Below are 22783 nucleotides of genomic sequence, written 5' to 3'. Positions count from 1 at the left end.
AGAGTGGGACGCGGGCCACCTGTGGAAGAGGGTCCTCTTTGCAGTCCCAGAATTTCTCAAAACAAAATTTAAAAAGTCATGTGCGTCGTGAGTAACTGTGTACGCAATAATGGAAGTCAGAAGCTTGAACGTGCGTCATCGGCCACACAGCGGCTAAAGGAATGTCATCGCACCACATGAGACCGTGTCGGGTGCAACGCGGTGACCTGCTCCGAGAGAGGCCGAGGCAGCGAGGGCGGAGTCTGCTGCTGGGGTGGTCGGGTAGGACACCGAAAGGCCAACGGCGAGAATCTCTTTATTTGTGATCATGCCTTTTTTTTTTTTTTTTTTTATCCATTTATGTGACAAACAGAAATCACAAGCAGGCAGAGAGGCAGGCAGGCAGAGAGAGAGGAGGAAGCAGGCTCCCCGCTGAGCAGAGAGCCCAACTCGGCACTCGATCCCAGGACCCTGGGATCATGACGTGAGCCGAAGGCAGAGGCTTAACCCACTGAGCCACCCAGGCACCCCCGATCGTGCCATTTTTACTGGCTCTTCCTCGTGTTTCCCACGTGTCCCACTCAGAGCGCCTGTGTTGCAGCTGTCAGGTCTGTGGTGCAAACACCCTGGGTGCTCTCCCTCTGACTGCTGCTAGGGCACCTTCTCCGTGGCCTGACTCCACTCCCGACTCCGCGCTCGGAAAGGTGGCTGTCATTGAGTTCGGGCCTTTGCGGCCCTGGACACTGGGCGTCTGAGGGACCGGCGGGTGTGGTTCAGGCCCTGGGGAATGGGAGCTTCCTGGGCTGGGGCAGCACCGACATCTGGTCATGGTGAAGCCGTGTGCTGACCAAGCAAATGAGAGGAAATTCGAAGCACCAGCTAGTCACCCCCAGACGTGGCCTTGCAGTGACACAGCTCTGTCCGGCAGAGTCCTGCAGGCAGGTCCGGGTGACCCGCTGGGTCCAGACAGGCAGCACTGGGTGACCCGCTTCTTCGTGTCGGCAGGTGACCTGAGCATCTCGGCAGACCGTCTGAGTGAGAAGCGGTCCCCTAATGACTTTGCCCTGTGGAAAGCCTCCAAGCCAGGCGAGCCATCCTGGCCGTGCCCCTGGGGAAAGGTATGCTCCTGGGAAGGTGCGGGCGGCAGGGGTGGGTGCCCTCGCTGTTGTGGTGCCTATCTGCCCTGTCCTGGTGGCCCACACACCAAAGAGTCTTGTGAGCCTTTGGGCACATGACTTCCGTTCTGGGACTCTGCCCGGTGCCCCTGGGGAGCAGGTGGACGGACTGCCTTCGATGCCCCTTTGTCTTTGTGGCCTCAGAATGGAGGCCAGTCCATGCTCTGGTGTCCCCATGACAATAGTCCTGGTGGCCCAGAGCCAGAGGATGGGGTGCGGGCACCTGCATCTGGTCCAGACCTGGGCAGTTCTGGGAGTAACGTGGCTGGGACCCAGACAGCAGGGGCCCCCCGAGTGTTCATGTGCAGAACATAACGTCTGTTCTGGTCAGGCTCAGGGGTTTTGAGGGTCAGGAGTACAGGAAACTTGAAGGCCTAGACCGAGAGTGGCCAGTCATGGGGTCGTCTGGCTCTGCAGGGGCGTCCGGGATGGCACATCGAATGTTCTGCCATGGCGAGCGCTCTCCTGGGGGCCTCGATGGACATTCACGGAGGGGGCTTCGACCTCCGGTTCCCCCACCACGACAACGAGCTGGCCCAGTCGGAGGTAGGCAGGGGCTGGGGCCGCTGTGCCCACTGGTGGCCTGGCAGGGGGGTGGGGGGTCTTGACATCCCCACGGTGGTGGAAGCAGCCAGGGGCGCAGCCAGCCAAGAGCTGGGCACAGCCTGATGCCCACATCAGGGGTCGCTGCTGGGATCTGAACCCTTGTTCGGTCTGATTTCCCGCACAAACAGCCAGAGCGCGGGCAACAGACAGGTCTGGATCGGAACCCGTCGTTGCCACTGGGCTTGCTGGTCCAGGGCTACCCCGAGCCCCAGCTCGAAGAGGCAGCCCCCTCTCGTGCATCCACCGTGTGAACCGAGTGCCCACAGAGCGCCCCAACCTCGCCCCCTCTGCCCCTTCCCGAGCAGGCCTACTTCGAGAATGACTGCTGGGTCCGCTACTTCCTGCACACGGGTCACCTGACCATCGCCGGCTGCAAGATGTCCAAGTCACTCAAGAACTTCATCACCATTAAAGACGCCTTGAAGAAGCACTCCGGTAGGTCTGAGCCCCGCCCCCCAGGTCTGAGCCCCGCCCTGGAGGCCTGAGTCCCGCCCCCGAGGCCTGAGCGCCCTGTTGGGAGGCGCCGTGGCAGAGGCTGACCTGGGGTGCTGTCCCCCGTCCCAGCGCGGCAGCTGCGACTGGCCTTTCTCATGCACTCCTGGAAGGACACGCTGGACTACTCGAGCAACACCATGGAGTCGGCACTGCAGTACGAGAAGTTCCTGAACGTAAGCCCCCTCCTCTCCGCTCGGCCCGGCGGGGTCCTTCCCGCTCCTGCGCCCACTGACGGGGCACGCGGGAGGGCGGCCCCGGAGGGCAACTGGCCTGGCTCCCCAATCCCAAAGCCTCGCTGACCTGCTAGAGTCAGACGCCCACATCTTCTTGTGCCCGTGGGGCGCGTTTCCTGCACACCTGCGGGCAGAACTGCTGTCCCAGGCAGAGCCACTGTCCCAGGAAGAGCCACTGTCCCAGGCAGAACCGGCCACTGGTGCGGTGTCAGCACTGTGGTTTCTCTGGTGACCCGTGACGGAGACGCGCTGCACCATGGAAGTTCTCTCAGACACCTCTGGGGCGGAAAACTCTTCTACAGCCGTTAATCCAAATCTTCTGATTTTAGGAGTTTTTCCTAAATGTGAAGGACGTCCTCCGAGCTCCCGTGGGAATAACCGGTCGGTTTGAGAAGTGGGAGGACGAAGAGTCGGAGCTGGACAGGAGGTGGGAGATGTCTCTCCGGGCCGCGAGCATGGCAGACCCACCGGCGGGGAGGGCACCGTGGCTCCCCAAGTGCAGACCCACGCCTGCTGCACCCGGGAGGACCACGGTCCGGAGCTGGACACGCGCGTGCATGCGCACTGTGTCACCAGCTGACGCGCCTGGTCCTCTCGCTCAGCTTTCAGGACAAGAAGGCGGCGGTTCATGAAGCCCTGTGTGACAACGTCGACACGCGCACGGTCTTGGAAGAAATGAGGGCTCTGGTCAGCCAGTGCAACCTGTACATGGCGGCCCGGAAGGCTGCCAGGAGAAGGCCCAACCGGGCGCTGCTGGAAAGCATCGCCCTCTACCTCACCCACATGCTGAAGGTAGGCGGCCCTCGAGCTGCAGACCCCTGCAGCTCTTGCCAGGCGGCGTGTGCGCAGGCAGCGGGCCTTGGCCAGGACCGCAGAGGCCTCGGGCAGCATGGGCCTTGGTGTCCGGTCTCCGTGGGCCCCCTCTCAGGACCTCCTGATGCACGCTGGCATGTCTGTTTCTCTTTGTAGATCTTCGGGGCTATCGAAGACGAAAGCACCCTGGGATTCCCAGTGAGAGGACCTGGAGCCAGCCTAGATGTGAGTAGAACACCCTGCGCACAGAGAAGCTTCCCCCCGGGGCCATCCCACCCCCGGGAAACGGTGCCCCCGTCGAGGAGCAGCCTCTGGCTGTCCACGCCGGCTCCCTGCCCACCCTCGTCCCTCTCCTGCGCCAACCCTGGGGACATCGGGAGGCCCCCGTTAGGTCCCACCTGCACTGGACCTTCCGGACTGAGCCCCGGGGCTCGCCTGGACGTGGCTGCGGAATCGAAGTGAACGCAGTCAGCTGTTCTCCCGCGTGTGCGCTCAGCCTCGCAGTCAGCTGTTCTCCCGCGTGTGCGCTCAGCCTTGCCCCCTGCCCGGTGGTGGGGGCTGCCGTGCGCGGTCTGTGAGCTCGGTCCCGGGGCAGCAGGCGCGGTGGGACCGACTCAGACGGTGCTGCAGTCAGGTGGTGCCCGTGGGCTCACGTCCTCGCACGTGTGGATTCGGCCAGCGTGCCGACCGGTGCGTCCAGGGGGGAGAAAGGTCCTCGGTAGAGGGCAGTGTCGCCTGGGACTTGCGGTTTCCGCTGACCCTCCCTCGTGGCACGTGCTCGCTCAGACTCGCCTCAGACACTCCTCAGGCCTGGTCCTCAGTGATTCGATGAGAAGGTCTGCGTAGCTGTTTAGACGTAATTTATTTAAAGGACAACAGGAAGCAAGGACAAAGTAAAAAGACAAACCTTTTTTTTTTTTTTTTAAAGATTTATTTATTTGACAGAGATGACAAGCAGGCAGAGAGGCAGGCAGAGAGAGAGGAGGAAGCAGGCTCCCCGCTGAGCAGAGAGCCTGATGCGGGGCTCGATCCCAGGACTCTGGGATCATGACCCGAGCCGAAGGCAGCGGCTTAACCCACTGAGCCCCCCAGGCGCCCCAAAAGACAAACCATTTTTAGAGTTCGGTTTCTGGACGGTGGCCAGCATGAGGGTCTCCTGCAGAGGGAGCGTACAGGTGGTTCCCCAGGAACTGGCTTCTGGCAAGGGACCAGCTCCTGTTAGGGAGAAGCCCTCCCCGAGCTCCGGACCACATCCCCGGGGCCCCACGAGCCGTCGAGCTGGTTGGTCTAAAGGCATTAACCTTCCTCCGCGCTTCTCGGAAAGAAAACCCGCAGAGCTGCTGCGCTGTCTTGTACAAGTGACACCAGGTGTTCCGCTTCTTAGAAAAAAAGAAAGGAGACACTTCCTACGTTAACGACAGTCTGCTCTCAAGCTTAGAATCACTTTTAACGCGGTGGTTGTGTGGGGGCCTTTCCACGTGGCCTCCGTGGACCCTTTGAAAGCTGCGTGTGGGAGTAAGCAGCCAGGAGCCTGGCCTGCTGGGGCACTCCTCCTCCAGGCAGACCTCACGGCACGCTGGTGGAGGCCTCCGTCCCCTTGTGCTGAGGCTCACCATGGCGGTCTTGGTGCCTGGTGGAGACAAAGAGCAAAACCCCATGCCCGGTCCCCCTGCACGACCGCGGCGCCCCAGCCCCAGTGCGGGATTGGGCCGCAAGAGGCCGGGGCACTCGCCAGCCTAGCTGGTTACTACTCTGGTGACTGAGCCACCGGAGGACTGAAGTAGGAGGCAGGGAGAGACTTTGCTTAAAAGCCTGCCGCAGAAATTAGGGAAGATGGAAATGGAAGATTTTCTCAAATCATCGTTTCTCTAGTTTGGATTCTGCGTCCTTGGCTTTCCCTTCACTGGGCTCGCGGTCCCGGGCCACCTCCGGGTCAGTGCAGGTGGTCCACTGTGGCCGGGTGTGGACATGGCCGGGTGCGAACCTGAGCGTGCATGGCGACGGTTCTGGGGACCTTCTTCCTCTTGGCACAAGCGTGTGCGTGGCCACAGGTCAGACGCAGGCTTGGCCCGGCTCCTGGTGCCAGCCTCCGCTCCCGGCCCAGGAGGGACGGCCTCAGCCTCCCAGAAGGCAGCCGCCTGACAGACCCCTGCGTTGAACAGTTTAACCATAGAGATGGGCTTTTTGTAATAGTGAGTCTGACCAGAGGGAAAACCGCGCCTGTGGGCACGTGCACAGAGCGCCTTGCAGAACTCATCTGGCTGGGCCGGGGGTGCGGAACTGCCTCCTATCTCTGGCGCACGTCGTCCACACGGGGACTGAGTGTTGAGGGGGGAGCGTGTCCCAGCTCTGGGGCAGCGCCACCCGCACCCCCCCTGCCGCGCCCACGGAGCCCTGTCCAAGCTTCTCTCTGAGCGCACCTGTTCTTCCCGCAGCTGGAGGCCACGGTCCTGCCCTATCTGCAGGTGTTGTCCGAGTTCAGGGAAGGCGTGCGCAGGATCGCCCGGGAGCAGAAAGGTGAGGCGCTTCCTCCCTGGGGCTTCTCACCCTCGGACCCTCTGTGCGTGGGCTGCCCTGGGTGCCGGCGGGTGCTAGTGGCGCCTGACCTGGGGCATGACCCCTGCAGCCCCCGCCCCCCGCATCACGACAGCCACCACGTCTGTCAACACTGGTGTCCCCCGCGGGGCAGGGCAGTGTGAGGGGTGCGGTTTCTTGGTCTGTGCTATCTGGAAAGGCAGAACGAGGCCCCTCGGGGACCCCTGCCCTCTGTCCCCGCGGGGCTCATTTCCACTCTCCGTGCCCCCACGGGCCTGTTCTTGCTTCCAGAAGCGAGCACAGGGAGCTGGGGGAGCCAGTGCTGCCCCCACTGTTGTTCTGTCTAGCGTCGCCAGCATTCCTGAGGTGGGTCCCTGTCGCATGTCCCTGGGGACTTGGAGAGTGCCGCGTCGTCGCAGGCTAGTTTGGACGGGCCGTGAGCCAGACGGCAGAGCGCCAGCAGGCGGGAGCACATGTCTCAGTCTGCGCCCTGTGCGCGGCCACAGGGTGTGCTGAGCCCGGAACGGGCCGGGGCCGCTCCGCTCCGCTCCTCATGCGCACGCTGCCCGGCCTCCCACGGGGGCAGCACCGCGCCAGAGCTCAAGCCTTGCCAGGGAGGGACACGCAGGAGTCACTTGCTACAGATGCCACTTGTCCCTACTGTGCCGTGCTCCCTGCCCGGCCTCCCGGGCAGGCTGTCCTGAGGGTGGTGCGGGCAGAGAGCCCCTGGGGCGCTCGCGGAGCCTCTGGGGGGAGCTGCAGCTTAGAGAAAGAGCAGGCCAGCGTCTGTCCCAGGGAGCGCAGAGCAAGAGGACAGGAGGGCCCTGAGGCCTTGGGCCACCAGGGGGAGCCTGAGTCTGACGGGGGCTTCAGGCCTGGGCGTGGGGACTCGTTGAACAAGCACGGCCCTCTCTCGCCAGCACCTGGCACCCTCACTCTTGTAAAGCGCTTGCGAAAGCCTGATGGACTCTGCCAGCCCCGTGCCGCCTCGGCCAGCCATGCTGCCGACACTGCCGTCTCAGTCTTGGGGACGCCCGGGCACCTCTTTCCGAATGTCCCCCTGCAGCACAGCGTCCTTCCTGGCAGGTGCTGGCGAGCGAGGGCCATCGGAGGCTGTGCACGGCCAGGCAGACCACGCCGGGGGCTTGCACAGGCCCTCAGAGCAGTGCCCGTCGATGGGCTTGGGGAGTACTTTGGTTCTGTGTCTCCTCGGCTTGCTTTATCTTTCTGCTTTGATCTGTTTGTTGCTCAGGCAAACAGAGAGCCCAGATTTGATTCCGGAGTCGGGATGGTGGTAGTTGTGTCTGTGCCGTGTGTGCCTTGGCCTCCTACAGTGCTCTCCTGCCCTGAGGACCGGGTGGATTGAGGTCATCCTGCCTGAGCCTGTGGCCCGGGAGCCACAGACCTGGGGCCCTGCAAATCGGGTGCCTTCTGGGAGCCAGAGACCCGCGGCCCGTGCCCCTCGGGCTGCACAGGCGAGGACAGCATTCTGGGCTGGCGAAGGCTCCCGCCCCACCGCGGTACCGGCCGTGTGAGTCTTTGTTGGGCACCCGGCTGTCCCGTTCCCTGGGCTGGCCGTGGAGACAGTGAGACACGCAGAGTAGGCCCCAGGGACCTGGGGCTCGCCTGGCAGGCGGGTACGAGGCCCTGTCCCCGATGCCCACCGTGGCGTCACCTCGAGCTCAGCCCGGGAAGGATGTGTGCCGGGGGTGTTTGGCCAGGCGGGGCTTGGGAATTTGGGAAGATGTGAGAAGTGCAGGGATGCGGGCGCGGCAGATGCCCCTCTCCCCGGATTTGCTTCATTTTTGGTAAGACGTACGTTAACGTATAAAACGTATCGTCTAATCGTGAGCAAGTGTGCAGCTCGGGGTCCTAAGCTCGCTCACACTGCTGTGAGGCCGCACCCACCATCCGTCTCCAGAACTTTCCACGGACCCAGACGAAGATTCCCATGGAAGTGACCCCCCCATCCCTCCCCCGTCCACAATCTGTCCCCCTGAGGCACCAACCGCTACTCCTCCCCCAGCCCCGGGGCCCACCGTCCACTCTCTGGATGAACACAAGTCCTGCAGGACTTGTCCTTTCGTGAGTGGCTTCTGTCACTCAGTGTGACTGATACCCTCCGGGCCCGTCCGCACTGTGGCTGGTTCAGAGTTTGCTCCCTCTTCACGGCTAGCCAGCGCTCCCGTGTGCCTGGATCCCGTTTGGCTCGTTCGCTTGTCCACAGGCAGAGTCTGTGGTCTTTTGTGTCCTCTCCCGGGCCTCCCTGCAGTGACCTGACGGGCCTCCCTGTTCAGTGCCCGGTCTGTTCTGTGGCCCTGCCTGTGGCCCCGCCAGCAGCAGCCGGCCCCGGGAGACTCGCTCCCTGCCCGTGGCCGCATGCCTCCAGGTGCCGAGCTCTGCAGACGCCCTGAGCCCTGTACCGTGCTGGCCCGCCAGGGCGGTGCCGACAGGGACTGTGCTCGCTGTGTTCGCCCCAAGTGCTTCCGAGCTGCTGCTCACTGGCCGGCGACCATAGGAGCAGCCCTCTTTCTCTAGAACCTGCTCCAGCCAGAGCCTCTTGGAGGCAGCAGGACTGCGAGGTGCTGGTGTGGCACACATGGCCAGCGGCGCACCCTTAGCTGCTGTGGGACTGATTCTCTCCTTGGACGAGCGTGCCCAGGCTGGTGCCTGTGCCTCTGTGGTCTCCCCCTCGGGAGCACTTGTCCTGTGTGTGCCCTGCTGCATGGGGTGGCCCCTGCTGTCCCGGGTCACAGCCCCACCTCCCCCAGGGCCGCTTCCCGTGTGACGGCCCTGCCCCGTCCCGGCTTCTCCCCCGGGTGCTGGGGCTAGAGCCGCAGACGGGATCTTCCCAGGGCGGACGCACAGCACAGCCTAGCGTAGCTGCCGGCAGCACGTGGCAGTGGGTGGAGTGGGACCCGGCCCTGTCCCCAGCCCCCGCCCCCTGCCCCGTGGTCGCGTCCACGCGCTGGTCCTCCCGCTTCTCCCCGCCATCCTGGAGGCAGCCCCTGTTCCTGCTCCTGCTTTTGCCTTTACTATTGAGATCCGCGTTCTTCTTTAGGCTTGAAAACGTTCACTGAATTCGTTAAAAACGTCCGACCAGAGATTTCCCTTTGAAAAACAAAGAGTCTATTGAGATGAAACGCAGAGAACCCAGAGCCAGCCGCCACGAGAGCGGACACGTCAGCCAGCGCTTAGTATGTTCAGGGTGTTGTGCAAACACGCAAGCCCTTCCACCGTCCAGAGGAACAGCCGTGGCCCCTGGGCCCCCAGCCCGGCGCCCACCAGCCTGCCTTCTGTGCCCATGGATCGGCCTGGTTGGGACGCCCCGTGTCTCTGCAGCCCGGGACCTTCTGCGTGTGGCTTCCTGCACATCCCAGATGCTATCACCGTACATAGCCAGCTCCTTGCCGGGGTAGCTAGTGTTCCCCTGGCTGCGAGCACACGTCTCGCGTGTCCGGGTCACTGCCGGCGGACACTTGGGCAGCTCCCACCTTGCGGCCGTTGCGGGGAGTGGGGCTCTGGACGTGTATGCCCAGTGCCTGCTGAGTCCCGTGTTCAGGGTTCAGGGCCGTCCCTAGGAGGGGAGCCGTGAGGGTCGTGGGACAGTCACATGTGTGATTTTCTAAAGAAGCCCCGAACTGTGTTGCATGGCAGCTGCCCCGTGTCCCCCACGCCCTCGCAGATGCTTGTTATCTCTGGCTGTAGGAAAATGCCTGCTGTGGGTCCCGCCACCCCAGGGGACCTCCCTGCGGGGCTTTGCTGCGTCCTTCCCTGCGCACATGGTGTGCAGTCCCCGCACCTCGTGGCCACGAGTGCCTCTTGTCTGGAGAGCTGTCCCTTCGACCCTGTGCGCGTGTCTCGTGGGGTCGTTCGTCCTGTCCCTGTGGGCTGTGGGAGTCACTGTGTGCACGGGGCTGGTCAGTTTGTGACCGGGAAGACAGAGGAGGAGAAAGTGAGCCCCAGAGAAATCAAAAGGTTTGGAAAGACAGGCAGTGGGGGCCAGTTCTGAGCTGTGTGGACAGGGCAGGTCTCAGGTGGTGGCGATGGCCACTGTCCTCAGCTCTGCACAGCATCGCCCACAGGACAGATGGGCCTCTGGGGGTCCTGCCACCTAACACCAACTGACAGTCAGCGGGTGGTGACGGCGGGATCGCTTTCCTTATGGCTCCGGTTAGCATAGCCTAGCTCCTGCCCTGCGGGGCGCTCTGGACGGGGCGAGGGCAGGGAGCAGGGGTGGAGGGCGTCATCCCATCGGCTGGGAAGGCTGGGGAGGCACGGACAGCTTTTCCTTGAGCAGCGTTGGGAAGCGTGAAGCTTCCCAGCCATGGCCATGCTTCGGGGGTGCAGGAGGGCACAGAGGTCTTCCGAGACACGAGAGTCGCTGTCTGTTCCTCATTCGTCTCTTCCACAGTGAGTGGCCCCGTGGGCCCTGGCCAGTGCTGCCGAGGGACGAGGCGCAGCGGCGGGCGGGGTGTTTCTCATCGCGCGAGGCCGGGGCGCACAGAACCACTTGGGTTGGGCCCGTGGTGCAGGTGGATGCCTGAGGGAGGGCTGAGGACGTGGCCGACGCTGCCCGCAGTGTGTCCACGGTGAGACGAGGCCGGGTGTCAGCCCTCTTGTCACCTGACGTCCTGGTTTTGGGTGCCGTCAGAGCTTCCTGCGATGGCCTGCCACCCTGTGCCCTGTGAAGGCCCGGCTCCCACACAGGCATACCCCCAGGGGACTCGGTGGGGCAGGCGGCCTTCTGGGAGCCAGGAGGTGAGCCAGTCTGAGACCTGGCTTTGGGAGACCGCCATGCACAGCCTGCTCCCACACGTGGCCCCCCACGGCCCCTTGTGGCTGCTCTCAGGAACAGCCCCACGTCGCCGCTGCACAGACGTCACCTGCCACTTGCCCAGTTCTTACTGCCACCGGGTCCCCTTCCCCAAGGGCAGGTTCTCACCCTCGGGTTTCCGAGTGAGGCCTCCGAGTGCTCTTGGCTCTCCGCGGCAAACAGACAGCCTTTCTCTGCCGTGTGGCTCCCAGCCTCATGTCTGACCCGAGGGACTGTCCCGTTCAGGCCTGAAGGCTGCATCATCCCGGCCTGCTCTGTGCCGGGATGTGCCATCTTCAGTGGAAAAGTCACTTACGGGCCGTGAGACGGCCAGGCTGGGCGCCTCCTCCTGGGCTTCTCAGGCCCTCTGCTCCCTCCAGCCACAGCTGGGGTGGCCGAGGCTTGGCCGAGAGTTGTGTGCCCCCAGTGGAGCCCGTGCTCACGGCAGTGTCCCCCTGGCCTCTGGCCCTTCCCTACCCCGCGGCCAGACCTTGCATGGCGGTGTCAGATGCTGGCCGCTGCGGGCTTCACCCCACCCTCCAGACCCAGTTCCGGCTCTCGCTGGAGCCATGTGGGTCTAGCTGCCTTGCTGCGAGGACATTTGGAGGAAGCAGGGGTGCGGTTCCCGAGGCGGGGGCTGAGGGAGCGTGGGGCAGTACAGCAGGTTCTGGCCAGTCCGCACTGAGGTTTCGGCACGCTCATCCACGCCGGTGTTTCTCTGCACCGGGCAGGCCTGTCAGGGCGTGAAGAGCTCAGGGAGCCTTTGCAGGTTTTCTGGGTGACCTCAGAGTGCGTGTGACCTCGGGTCCCTGCGTCTGGAGTGTGTGACACGGCTACCTTTCTGGATCGCCGGGCCAGGGCTGTGGGGGAGGGACACCTGCCTGGTTGACCGGGGCTATGGGGGGTTCTGAGCTCCTTTTCTGGGGGAGAAACCTCATTTCCCTGGACCCGCTGCCGGCCTGGCTTCCTGCTCTGAATCCCCCGCCGCTGTGTGGGCACAGCTGCAGACGGGATCTGCCTCAGAGCGGGGTCCCGAGGTGGTGCACAGTCAGCTGTGTCCGTGGAGCCTGGGCCTCGGCTCCCCAGAGTCTGCGGGAAGGCGCATGGTAGGTGCGTCCTGGTGCCGCCTCTGTGTCCGGGCGGACTGAGCCGCTGTCTTCGTCCACAGTCCCTGAGGTCCTGCAGCTCAGCGATGCCCTGCGGGACGACATCCTGCCTGAGCTCGGCGTGCGGTTAGAAGATCACGAAGGTGCGTCCCGCTGGCTGCGTCTGGGGGCCCGTTGTCGGGAGCTGCGGGCACGGGGCTGGGGGGATGCTGGGGTCAGGGGCTGGTTTTGAAAGAATTGCAGGACGGGGTCGAAGGTCCCTTGGTTTTTGCCCTGAGGAGTCCCAGAGCAGTACCCGCGTGGCCCCTGGGGGAGGCTTTGTGGTTTTCTCTCCAGCTGGCCTGGATACCTCCCAAGTCGATGGGCGTTTGGGTGTCCCCTACCCTGGCCCAGCTGTGTGTTCTTGCCAGGACACCGGCCGCCCTGCCTCGTCTGTTCCTCGGCAGATGGCTCGCAGGACTGCCGGCGGGTTTCTCCCTGTGTCTGTTGACATTGTGGGGTTACGGCTGGGCAGGAAATTATCAGATTTTAATACTCAGGTGACGTGTCGCATTTTGTGATCTCTGGGCCTTGTGTCATGAGCAGCGAGGCCGCCCCATGTTCCAGTTAACATGGAAGCCCCATGAGCAGCGAGGGGCTGCGGGGGCCGCGTGGACGGGGTGGGGGCTGGGCCCCACCTCACGGACTTGGCTCTTCAGGGCTGCCGACCGTGGTCAAGCTGGGGGACAGAGAGGCCTTGCTGCGGGAGAGAGAGGAGAAGAGGCGGGTGAGTGGCTGGGGTGGCCGCACGGTGACGGGAGCGGGAGGCAGTGGGCGCGCTACCCTGCGAGGGCTCCCGTGTGGGGCCCAGCGTCTGCGGGTGTCAGAAGGAGGCCTAGCGGGACATGGACTGGGGGGCAGGGCAGTCACGGAACAAGGTCTGTCTGCCAAGGGAGGCCCTGGTTTTACGAAGCAAGCCCCTGAGGTCAGGGGACAGCTCTCAGGAACCGTGTAGCTGACGTGTTGGCCGCAGCTTCATCTGTGGAAGCGGGGTGTCCCTTGTCCCTGCGGGAGGACCTCCGTCTGCCCAGGAAGCGTGGGGCAGGGGCCGGGGCCGGGGCTGGGGGCGTGAGCAGCGCGGGCGGGAGGCGCATGTGGGTGCGGAAACTCGGTTCACGAGACGGGCGCCGGGCAGGTGCCGGACCGCTGGCGCTGAGCCGCGGGCAGACCCACCACCGTGGGGCGTCCCCGAGAGCCAGGGCCCTGTCAGCTCCCGTTTCTGTCCCATTCGCTCCCCCAGCTTAGTGGCCCGTCCCCAGGGCCAGGGTCTCACCTCGCCTTGGACAGCGTACCAGGTGGCCTGGCCACAGGGGTGACGAGGGGCTGGCGTGCTTCCCAACACCCCAGGCTGGGTGAGGACACACACGCCGCTGCTCGCCACCTCCTTGCCCAGGCCCCTCTGCCCACGCAGCTGCACGCAGGGAGAAAGGCAGACGGGTCTCTGAGGAAGGTGGCACAGGACGGCCCTGCCTGGCGGGTTCCCACACAGGCTGCGGGCCACGGCGTATCTTCCCGCAGCTCCTGTCTGTCTGCCAGCGGGGCCGTCCCAGCCAGCAGTAGCCGCCTCTGTCCCCACCCCTGAGTGTTCCCACCAGGAGGCAAACAGTGTCCTCACGCAGGAAGCAGCCGCCAACCCCGTGCCAGGCTGCCTCTCTGCCCGCTGCAGGCCTCCCCTGCGCCGGCGGCTGCTTCCCCCGAGCCCATGGCTCCTGCTTGCCGAACTTCGCTCCCCTTCCCACTGTGTGGGCCCTGCCCTGACCTCACCTGGCCCCACGATTCTCTGCTCAGGCCCCACAGTAGCCTGTACCCAGCCGCCCACCTGACAGCTTTGCTGACCAGGAAGTCCCGAAACCCAGGATGTCCACGAGGGTATCGGGACTGCACTCCCCAAACCTGTACCTCCTTCGTGGTGGCGCAACTGGGGGCCTGGGCCTCCCCCCTCGGCTGCCACCCGGCCCCACGTCCCTGCTCCCAGGCCGCCCCCCGCAGCCCTGCCCTGACTGCAGGTGGGGTGGGCTCTGGGCCTTCGTGCTGCTGTCCCTGCTCACACACCTGACCGAGCCCCTGCCCAGCCCCAGCGGGCCTCGCTGTTCCTTTCTTTGTGCCCACCGGGTCCCAGATCCCATCCCGTGCTGTCCGCTGCTGCGCGCGTCCGGAGCGGGCCCAGCGCCCACAGGGGCTGCTGAGGGTCTCCCGGGGAGTGAGCGAGAGGCCCTAATGACCAGGGCTCCCCAGCCCCCGTGGGGTGGCCAGAGTCCAGGTGAAGGCGATAGGGGTCCGACAGGCCTTGCTTTGTTCTACCTCCTGGCCCCAGAGGCCCCGGGCAGATTTGCCTCACGGGGCTCCCGCCGCTCCCCTAGGCTGAGGAAGAGAAGAGGAAGAAGAAGGAGGAGGCGGCCAGGAAGAAACAGGAACAAGAGGTAACCCCCATCCGTGGGGCCCGGCTTTCCTGGGCGGGAGTGGACACTCGGACCCCGGGTCCTGCTCTCTGGGCCTCTCTCAGGCCCGGCGAGGTCCCCGCTCCCCCGTGCCCACCGGCAGCGCCTCCCCACCACGGCACCCACCAGTGCAGGAAGGCCAGGAGGCCCCGGGGAGGGAGCGGCCTGGCAAGGGAGCTGCCCCCCCGCGGCCGCGGGCTCGGCGTCCCTGGGGAGGTGTCGGCTGACTCTCGTGTTGTTGGTGGGGATTAGGCAGGACCCACCGTGTGCAGCTGTCCCTCTGACCCGCTCTGCCCTGGCCTCACCCTCCCCATCTTCCGTCGCCCTCTCAGTCCCAGGGCTGGGCCGGGGGGGTGCGTGTGATGCCTTCCCCGCGCGGGCTGGGCTGCAGTGACCAGGGCTCTGTGTCCAGGCAGCGAAGCTGGCCAAGATGAAGATCCCACCCAGTGAGATGTTCTTGTCGGAGAGTGACAAGTACTCCAAGTTCGATGAAAACGTAAGAGTCTCTTTCTTTTCAGAACCCTGTTAGACCACTGAATCGGGGTTACAGGGACTTCCAGCCGCGGGCGAGCAGCTTTTCTGTTTGGGGAGCCATTTGTGGGGGTGCCCCAAGTGCCCGAGGCAGCCTCCCTCCCTCACGGCGGCCGAGCAGAGTCGTGGCCTGGCTGAACTGAGCCCAGGTCACCCTCGCAGCCCGGCCCGAGGTGCTGTGGCGGGGGTCGGGGGCATGGGTACTGTCCCCAGACCAGTCCGTACTGGCCCCCACCCGCACTGGTTCAGATGTGTGTTTCCCTCTTTCCTTTGCGACAGCCCTATCAGAACTGAGCCACATTGACCCAAAGGGGATCAGTGGCCTCGGCCCCAGGCAGGAGGGTGCCCCCACCCCCAGCCCAATCGCTGGCTTCTCAGTGGCCAGGACGGGGGTTGCCACGTGGCCACGCAAAAGTGTGCTGAGTCTGTGTCCCAGGGCTGTGCCCAGGGGCTCCGAGGGGGGGGCCAGGCGTGCCCTGCTGACCCAGTGCTCCCCACGTTCTCAGGGTCTGCCCACACACGACACAGAAGGCAAGGAGTTGAGCAAAGGGCAAGCCAAGAAGCTGAAGAAGCTCTTTGAGGCCCAGGAGAAGCTCCACAAGGAGTACTTGCAAATGGTGCAAAACGGAAGCTTCCAGTGAAACCTCGGGGACTGGGCTCTAAGCCACCGGTGGCCGGACTTCCCGTCCGCATTCCTCAATGACCGCATCCCGGGTTCCAGCCCTGTTTACAGCGGTGCCCGGGGCCTGAGCCCAGAACTCCGTGCAGAGAGGCCCACGCCGGCACCGGCGCTGAGACCGGGGTAATAAAGATTTCCGAACAGCGAGGCCAGCTGTCCCGTGTGCTGTCGCCCTGCCCGGTCAGCGCCGGCGCAGCCTGCCTGGGGCCGCTGGCTCAGCGGGTCACAGCTCCGATGCTCGGGTCAGCGGAGCTGTTCCAGCCAGCCGAGAAATTTCTCCCCCGTGCAGATTGCTATCGGCTAATCTCTGGTGTGTGGGTGCATTTGGAGGTATTGAAGTAGGAGAAAGACGGGCTCCAGCTGGCAAGCCCGCTGACCCCCCACACAAAGGCCGTGCAGCCATCCCCTCTGGTTCTGATGAGTAAACACAGCGTCTGGTCTCCAGCAGCAGCACCACCGCCCAGGGGCCCTGCCCTGCCCGCCTCCGCACAGCTGCCCGCCGAGATAAGGGGGGAGGTCGTGCACGCATGGCAGGTGGCCGTTGGTCTCCGGCTCCCAGTGCGGGCACCACCCTGCTGTGGCTGAGCCGCACCCACCTGGCCTGAGGGGGCTGCGGGCAGAGTCAGCAGTCGGCAGCCTGCAGAGGCCGGGTGCCAGGGCAGCCCCGTGGCGGCAGAGGACAGACACGCCAGTGCTGGATCATCAGGTCGGGGCACGCTGTCCAAGTCTCACCAGGCCATGATGGCCGCACCGAGCCACCCCGACCCCGGGGGGGGATGTGGGCACCGTCCGGTTGTAGGCACCCTCAGCCCTCAGCCCCGTGACCCCCGATAGGAAACCCTGGGAGACAGCCCACTCCCCGCAGCGTCGTTTATGGAGCCGATGGGACAGCAGCCCGTCCCCAGGCGCCTGGTGCGACTTGGCACTGCCGGCACGGGGAACGCGTGCTTATGAAACCGGGTGGGGGGCTGCTCTGGTGCTGAGACCTCGACTCCTCAGCCCTATAAACATGTGATGTACAAACAAATCAGTAAGACCACAAGGCCCCAAAACACAGTGAGACCTGTTGCCGGACGACAGCTGGCCCCAGAACTTAGTGGCCGGAAACCGCAATCACCTTACTGTCCTCCCTGGCGCCTCGGTCAGCCAGGTGCCTTTTTGGCTGTACCCTTAGACGTGACAGCAGGACTGCCACCATCCTGCTGGCGAGCTGGGGGTCCCAGACACCCACCATGCTCCATGGGATGCGGTGGCGAGGTTCCAGAACAGAGTGAGGGCCTGCAATGTCCCGGCAGCCTCCGCTCCTGTGGGGGTTTGCTGCTTTGCTCTGCACCCGCCGTGGGCTCCTCGAAGGCCGAAGAGGGCAGAGGAGTCAGACTTCATTCCGGTATCCCGTCGTTGGTAGTGATGTTGGCGTTGTTGTTAATCTCTATTGTGGGACGAAGCAAATACTCCTGATGTCAGCACCCAAGACCTTGGCGTCAGAGAAGAAACACTAGCGTAAAAGCAAAGGAGTTAAGCAAAACCGCAGTAACGCCCATATATGAATTAGAACCAACAGCATGAACTGAGCCTGGGCTTCCTAGCTGTGTAGACGGAGGGCAGGCCTGGCTGCAGGAGTCCCTGGAGAGCCAGGCTCGGGGCTCAGTGCCACCCGCTCCCTGGAGAAACGGCCCGTTCCGGGCCTAGAGCAGAAGCACCAGGACACCCGAGACCTCTGTCCCCAAAGGGAAGCTCTCAGGGACCAAGGGGGTCGTGTCAGAAGGGAGGGATCAGGAGGGCGTCGTGTGGGGTCTAGGGGCTGCCGGTCGGTGACCCTGCTGACGTGCTAGAACTGGAGGGATGGGGCAGAGGGGGGTGCATGGGAGTGAGGCCGGGGCGGGAGGATCTGTGCTCTGGCCGGCATGACGGCACCCTGGGGGGGATTCCTTGAGCATCTCGGGAATCTCTACTGCAAGATAAACCGTCTCGGGAGCCGCCACTGACCAGGTCGGGGATGGGAGCCCTGAGAACAAGGATTTGCTGAAATCCGGGTAGGTGTATGCCGTCCCAGAAGCAAGGGAAGCCAAGAGATACTCGTCTGTCCCCCTGCAAGTGGGTTTGCCTCTGCCTCTTCTTGGACTCAGTGACTTGCCGGAGGCAGAGTCAAGGCCGCCCCCACGGGGCACGGGGCACGGGGCACGGGGCACGGGAGCTGTACTCGGCCTCCAGCTGCTCCACTTGGGGCGCCGCGCCTGCTGACGTGAGGGGCGGGATAGCAGGCGCAGAAAGCCTCCGTTCCATGACCCCAGTGCGGCGCGACCCAGGCCAGGCCTGCCCGCGGCTGCTGATGCCCGGGGGACAGCGGGCGGGAGCGGCTGTTTCCACCATGCCAAAGCGTCACCTTGCAGGTGGCTCGTAGGTCACAGGGGGCAGGGGAGATGCGCTGTAGGCACATCACCCTACAGCGCCAGGCTCTGCTGGCCCCCCAGAAGGGGACAAGCACAAGATCCGAATCTGGGCAGGGGAGCTGCAGGGGAGTGACCAGACCCTTCCAGGAGGTGGGCACTCGCGCTGCCGGGCTGCCAGGCCACAGGGGCCGCCGTGTCGGGGGTATGGATGAGGGGTAGGAGGCAGACCTGATGGCAGAGACACAGGCCCCCAGAGCCTTGCTGGGTTTGAACACACCGCCCTGGAGACCGCCAGGAAACTGGCAAGCAGACGGGGTCTGGGATGATATGAAGGAGGTTCTGCTAGTCCACGTGACTGTGGCACTTGTGTCTGCCTGTGTCCCCAAGGGGAAACGTAGCAGGAGGCTGCCAGGCAGTCCACGGCAGCCAGAGACGCTGCAAGTGGGGGCCTCCGCCCTGATGTCATCCTCTCTGCTTTTCTGTGCGGAACTTCTCACGACCGAACGTCCTTTAAAGCACACTGCCAGGGAATGTTCTCGTCTTCCGTGAGGGACGGGAGCCCTGTCCTGCCTCCGCAGGGACCAGTGAGCGGGAGGCTGGCCTCCGCCCTCGCTGCTCGGAGAGCCAGGCAGCCTGGGGTGCTGGGGGATTGAGGGCCCGGCTGCGGCCTCCATCGGAGTCACGGCCCTCCGGCAGGTCCCCTCGGGTAGACTGGTGAGGAGAGTCCTCAGTGCCCTGCAAGCTGCAGGAGAAACCTCTGGAACAGGATGGGGTGGACATTTTTAAAATTTATGTTTAATTAATTAATTCACTGCTGACAAGTATGTGCAAGAAACCTCTTCCTAGACTCTGGGAGCCTCGTCTTGCTGTTTCTCCCCAAAGTGAAATACTTGGTGTTTCCAGTATAAAAATACCAGGGATGGGCGCCTGGGCGGCTCAGTGGGTTAAGCCTCTGCCTTCGGCTCAGGTCATGATCCCAGGGTCCTGGGATCGAGCCCCGCATCGGGCTCTCTGCTCAGTGGGGAGCCTGCTTCCTCCTCTCTCTCTGCCTGCCTCTGCCTGCTTGTGGTCTCTGTCTGTCAAATAAATAAACAAAATCTTAAAAAAGAAAAGAAAAGAAAACCATGCCCCAAATTCCCAGGACAGACTGAGCAGCCCCCTGAGGCTGTCTCAGAGAACCTGTAAGGCTTTGGGGACAGTCTCCTGGACTCTCTCTTTCTGAGGCTCTGAGGCGTACAGACATGCTCTGCACGGCACACCCTTCTGTGCAGGGAAGAGGCGGTGTGGGTCATCCGAAGTCCACACCGTAGGAGAGCCTCCGGTCCTTGGTGTCTCCATGTGTCCGTTCCGTTGCAAGGCCGTGTGGGTGTCGCAGGACGTGTCGCAGTGGACGGACGGGCCCCCGAGGCTCAGTCCCCTCCCCGCTGCCAGCTCTAGGGTTATTCTGCGATGAGGTTAGGCTGCCCTTGCCTGGGCCATTGCTGAGCGTGGGGCTGGGGGCAGCTGTCCCACCGGTGTCTCTGGCACCTCCACTGGGGATGATGTCTACGTGGGGGCCCCTGGGCCGAGGCCAATGAAGCTGAGGCCAAGGAGCAGGAAGGGCGGGGGCCCCGGAGCGCAAACCCCTGAGGTCCCCATGGCTGGAGGCCACGGAGGACCTGCGTGCGGGGCTGTCGTCAGGTGTGCCCAGCCCAGAGCTGGGCAGGGGCGGAGTCGGCGCTGGGAGACGGGGGAAACCCCACACCCCTAGGGGTTCTGTTCCCAGCCCTTCTTGGGCTTGGTTACAGTTAGCATCACTTGGGGACTCTGAAACAAACCCGTGCCTGCCCCACAGCCCCAATTCTGAGTTCACTGGAGGGTGGTGGAGCGCTCTGGAAGTACGGAGAGCAGAAGAGCGGTGCCATCGAGCCTAGCAGCAGGCTGGGCCACAGCGCGGAGCGGGGAGGAGCTGACAGGCACCCTGGGGACCCCCAGGCGGGAGGACTGGCTTTGACCTCAAGCCAAGGGCACGAGGGGTGCCTTAACTGGTGACAAGTAAACCTTCCTGGCAAGGAAGAAACCCAGCCCAGAGCAGCTCCATTTGCTGGTGCTTCTGCTGTCCAGGGGATAATCAGAAAGGACCGCGTCTGAGGAAGAATTAGGAGACATCTGCACAAGGCTCTGGGGTCAGCAAAGCTTGAGTGTGTCTCAGGGCCTGGGACGGAGGCAAGGAAGCTGTTCAGAATAAACATGTCTCGAGGACGGAGTTGGGGATCTGGTCCTACCTTCTGGGCATGGGTGTGAAATGGTGTGAAAATGAGCCCACCTTCATTCGGGGCTCTTGGGAAGCCTCTTAGCAGATCCTCAAAGCCTGTGGTCCCGAGTGGGGTGGAGCCTTCAGACACAGGCCCCCAGGCGCTGGGAGCTGGGGTCTGAAGCCGACATGGTGAGACACAGAGCCCACCGTCGCAGGGCTGCTGGGGGTGGAGTGGCTGGGTGCCTCACCCTGGGTCCCCAGGGACTAGAAGAGTAAGGACAGACCCCTGAGTGGAGGTGGGCAATGGACAGGGTCAACCCCTCAGCCCCGACGCAGAGTGAAGGCTCCAGAAACTCAAGGGCCAGGAGCAGTTGCCCCACTGGGAAGCAGAGGCAGACTTCCCTGCAGGGACCACTTCCTGATCGGTGACCAGCTGGCCTGGGAAGTGCCAGGTTTCCACCACAGAGGTTGTACTGGGTTGAACAGTATCCAGGCAGAGTTCTACAATGTGCTTTATTTGGAAACAGGGGCTTTGCAGGCATGATTAGTTGGGTTAGCATGAGCTCACACTGGAGTTGGGGGGACCCTACGTGCAGTATGGCTAGTGTCTTCGTATGAAAAGGAGAGACACAGACACAGAAGGCCACGTGGTGACAGGCTGAGACAGGAGGGCCTGGCCACAAGCCCAGGGAGGCCCGGAGCCCCCAGAAGCTGGAAGTGGCAAGAAGGTTCCTCCCCTAGTATCCCTGGAGGGAGTGTGGCCCTGCCCACACCCGGATTTCAGACTTCTACTGTCCAGAGCTGGGAGAGGAAACTTCTCCGTGTTTAAGCCACCCAGCTCAGGGTACTCTGTCGTGGCAGCCCCAGGAAACCACTGGAGACATCCATTCTTGTCCCTTTAACAGAAAAATACATTTGCTACAATCTAAAGTTTCATCTAAGTCAATCCATCTATCTGTAACAGGGGCACAGTCACAATGCACAGGCCTGGGCTGCTTTCCCCCGTGTCTAGGCCCACCACGGACCCAGGAGCCGGCTGTGCTGGCCCCTCGGAGGGTGGCTCAGGACGCAGGCTCCACAGTGGCTGCCCCTGGTCCTCCTGAGCACCAGGGCCTGTGGGGCCCAGACGTCACCTGGAGCATGGTGCCAGCTGAGCCGCTTGGAGAACAGACTTCTTAGGAGAGCCTCAGGTAGCAGGGTCTAAGGAACGGGCCCGGGCGCCGGCTCTGAAGACGCTTGTCCTCAGGCCCCTAGCCCCCTCCCCTGGCCAGGGAGGGTGGGGTCATCAGGACAGTCCACACCTGCTTCAGGCTGCTCCCCAGTGTCTTCCAGCTCCCCACCAGCTCTGTGATGTGAGCACTACAAGTGCCCGTGATTGACAGATGGTGAGACGCAGCCGCAGGCTGTCCGGGACACCCAGCTAGAACTGGGAAGGTCAAGAATACGGCCCCAGAGGTCTGACCCAGTAGCACCTGCCCTTTTACTGCTGCTCGCCATACACAGCCGGCAGGCCAGAAGACGAGCAGGGCACGCCTGGGTGTGCGCCGCGGGCCCAACGGCCGCCCCCAGCTGCCGGTTCCTGTGCACCTGACGCGTGCAGAAGGGGTCCCCGCCCCGTGATGGCGCTGGAATGAGGCCCCTGTGGGAGCTGTCCCGTCGTGCCGGGGGAGGCCACGGGAGACGGAGACAGAGCCTGGGGGGGCAGTGGCTGCGGCCCGAGATGGCCCGGGCCTCAGAGGCTGGAAGAGGCAAGAGTCCCCTTCCCGGGAGTTCTCCGAGGAGCCCAGCCCCGCGACCCCCGGACGTCTGCCTTCCGGCCCCCAGAACCAGGGGCGCCGCGGCACCTCGCGGGGCGGCCACGGAGAGCGGAGCCGCGTTCCCCACGCGCTCCCGGCCGAGGGTCCGGGCGCCCCCGCGAGCTGACCCCGGGCCCAGGGCGCACGGCTCGCACCGGGTGCCCGGCCCGCGGCGAGGAACGGGCCCATCGGCACGAGGCAGGGCCTGGGCCTCGCGGGGGCGGGAGGGGCGGGAGCTGCGCCGACGCGGGCGGGGAGAGCGCGCGAAGCCGGGGGCACCGCTCCGGGGTCCGGGGAGGGCGGGCGGCGGGGTGAGCGGGGCGGCCGCCGGTGCCCTCCGCGTGTCCTCCGCGCGCTCCGCCCCTTACAGAGGCGGAAGGAAGGCAGGCGCGCGCCGCCCCGGACGTCACGCGCCCGTGTTTGCACGGGGCTCCGGGGTCTGCGGGCGCCGCCGCGTGACGTCCCTTCTACCGCGGCCTCTGATTGGTTGTCTCCGGCGGCGCCGAAGCGTATTTGACTTGCGCCGAGTCCGCCCAACCGCCTCCCGGCTTGCTTGTAGAGGGCGGGGCCAGGCGCGTCGGCCAATGGGAGGCGGTGTTGTTGGCGGCCACGGCGGCGCAGCCTCCGGAGCGAGCGAGGCCCCCGCCGCCGCCAGTGCCGCAGCCGCAGCAGGCGTGAGGAGCGGACGCGCCGCGCTCGGCCGGGTAACGGGGCGCTGCGCCGGCGGGCGGGGAGCCGGAGCCGGGCCGGCGGGGGCCCCGGGGCGCTGCGCGCGAGCGCCGGGGCCGCCGTGGGAGCAGGCCTCGGCCGCAGGGGCGGGGAGGCCGGGGCGGCGGCGGGGAGGCCGGGGCGGGGAGCGGGCGGCCGCGGGGAGCGGGCGGGGAGCTGGCGGCCGCGGGGGACCCGCCCCCCCGCC

The 22783-nt window shown here is 64.6% G+C and overlaps 2 protein-coding genes across 7 annotated transcripts in view; both read left to right on the top strand.

Annotated features, from left to right (window-relative positions):
* Positions 1–15593, top strand: part of CARS1 (cysteinyl-tRNA synthetase 1) — a 39866-nt gene extending 24273 nt beyond the window's left edge. For both annotated transcript variants that reach the window (XM_059398933.1, XM_059398932.1), the window contains 13 exons: positions 985–1097; positions 1572–1700; positions 2066–2195; positions 2325–2428; positions 2818–2915; positions 3091–3280; positions 3458–3526; positions 5737–5818; positions 11821–11901; positions 12457–12524; positions 14158–14217; positions 14648–14731; positions 15273–15593. In XM_059398933.1, the coding sequence (XP_059254916.1) occupies positions 985–1097; positions 1572–1700; positions 2066–2195; positions 2325–2428; positions 2818–2915; positions 3091–3280; positions 3458–3526; positions 5737–5818; positions 11821–11901; positions 12457–12524; positions 14158–14217; positions 14648–14731; positions 15273–15407 (1343 nt within the window). In that variant the 3' untranslated portion in view covers positions 15408–15593. The remainder of the gene's footprint in view (positions 1–984; positions 1098–1571; positions 1701–2065; positions 2196–2324; positions 2429–2817; positions 2916–3090; positions 3281–3457; positions 3527–5736; positions 5819–11820; positions 11902–12456; positions 12525–14157; positions 14218–14647; positions 14732–15272) is intronic.
* A 5371-nt stretch (positions 15594–20964) lies between these two features.
* NAP1L4 (nucleosome assembly protein 1 like 4) overlaps positions 20965–22783 on the top strand; it is a 44716-nt gene continuing 42897 nt past the window's right edge. For 2 of the 5 annotated variants that reach the window (XM_059398931.1, XM_059398930.1), the window contains exon 1: positions 20965–22571. In XM_059398931.1, the coding sequence (XP_059254914.1) occupies positions 21702–22571 (870 nt within the window). In that variant the 5' untranslated portion in view covers positions 20965–21701. The remainder of the gene's footprint in view (positions 22572–22783) is intronic. The other 3 variants (XM_059398926.1, XM_059398927.1, XM_059398928.1) reach the window with 2 other exon arrangements.

This window comes from Mustela nigripes, chromosome 1, assembly GCF_022355385.1.
Source record: "Mustela nigripes isolate SB6536 chromosome 1, MUSNIG.SB6536, whole genome shotgun sequence".
In the NCBI taxonomy this organism is placed as follows: Eukaryota; Metazoa; Chordata; class Mammalia; order Carnivora; family Mustelidae; genus Mustela; species Mustela nigripes.
This window is presented reverse-complemented; position numbering and strand designations above follow the sequence as displayed.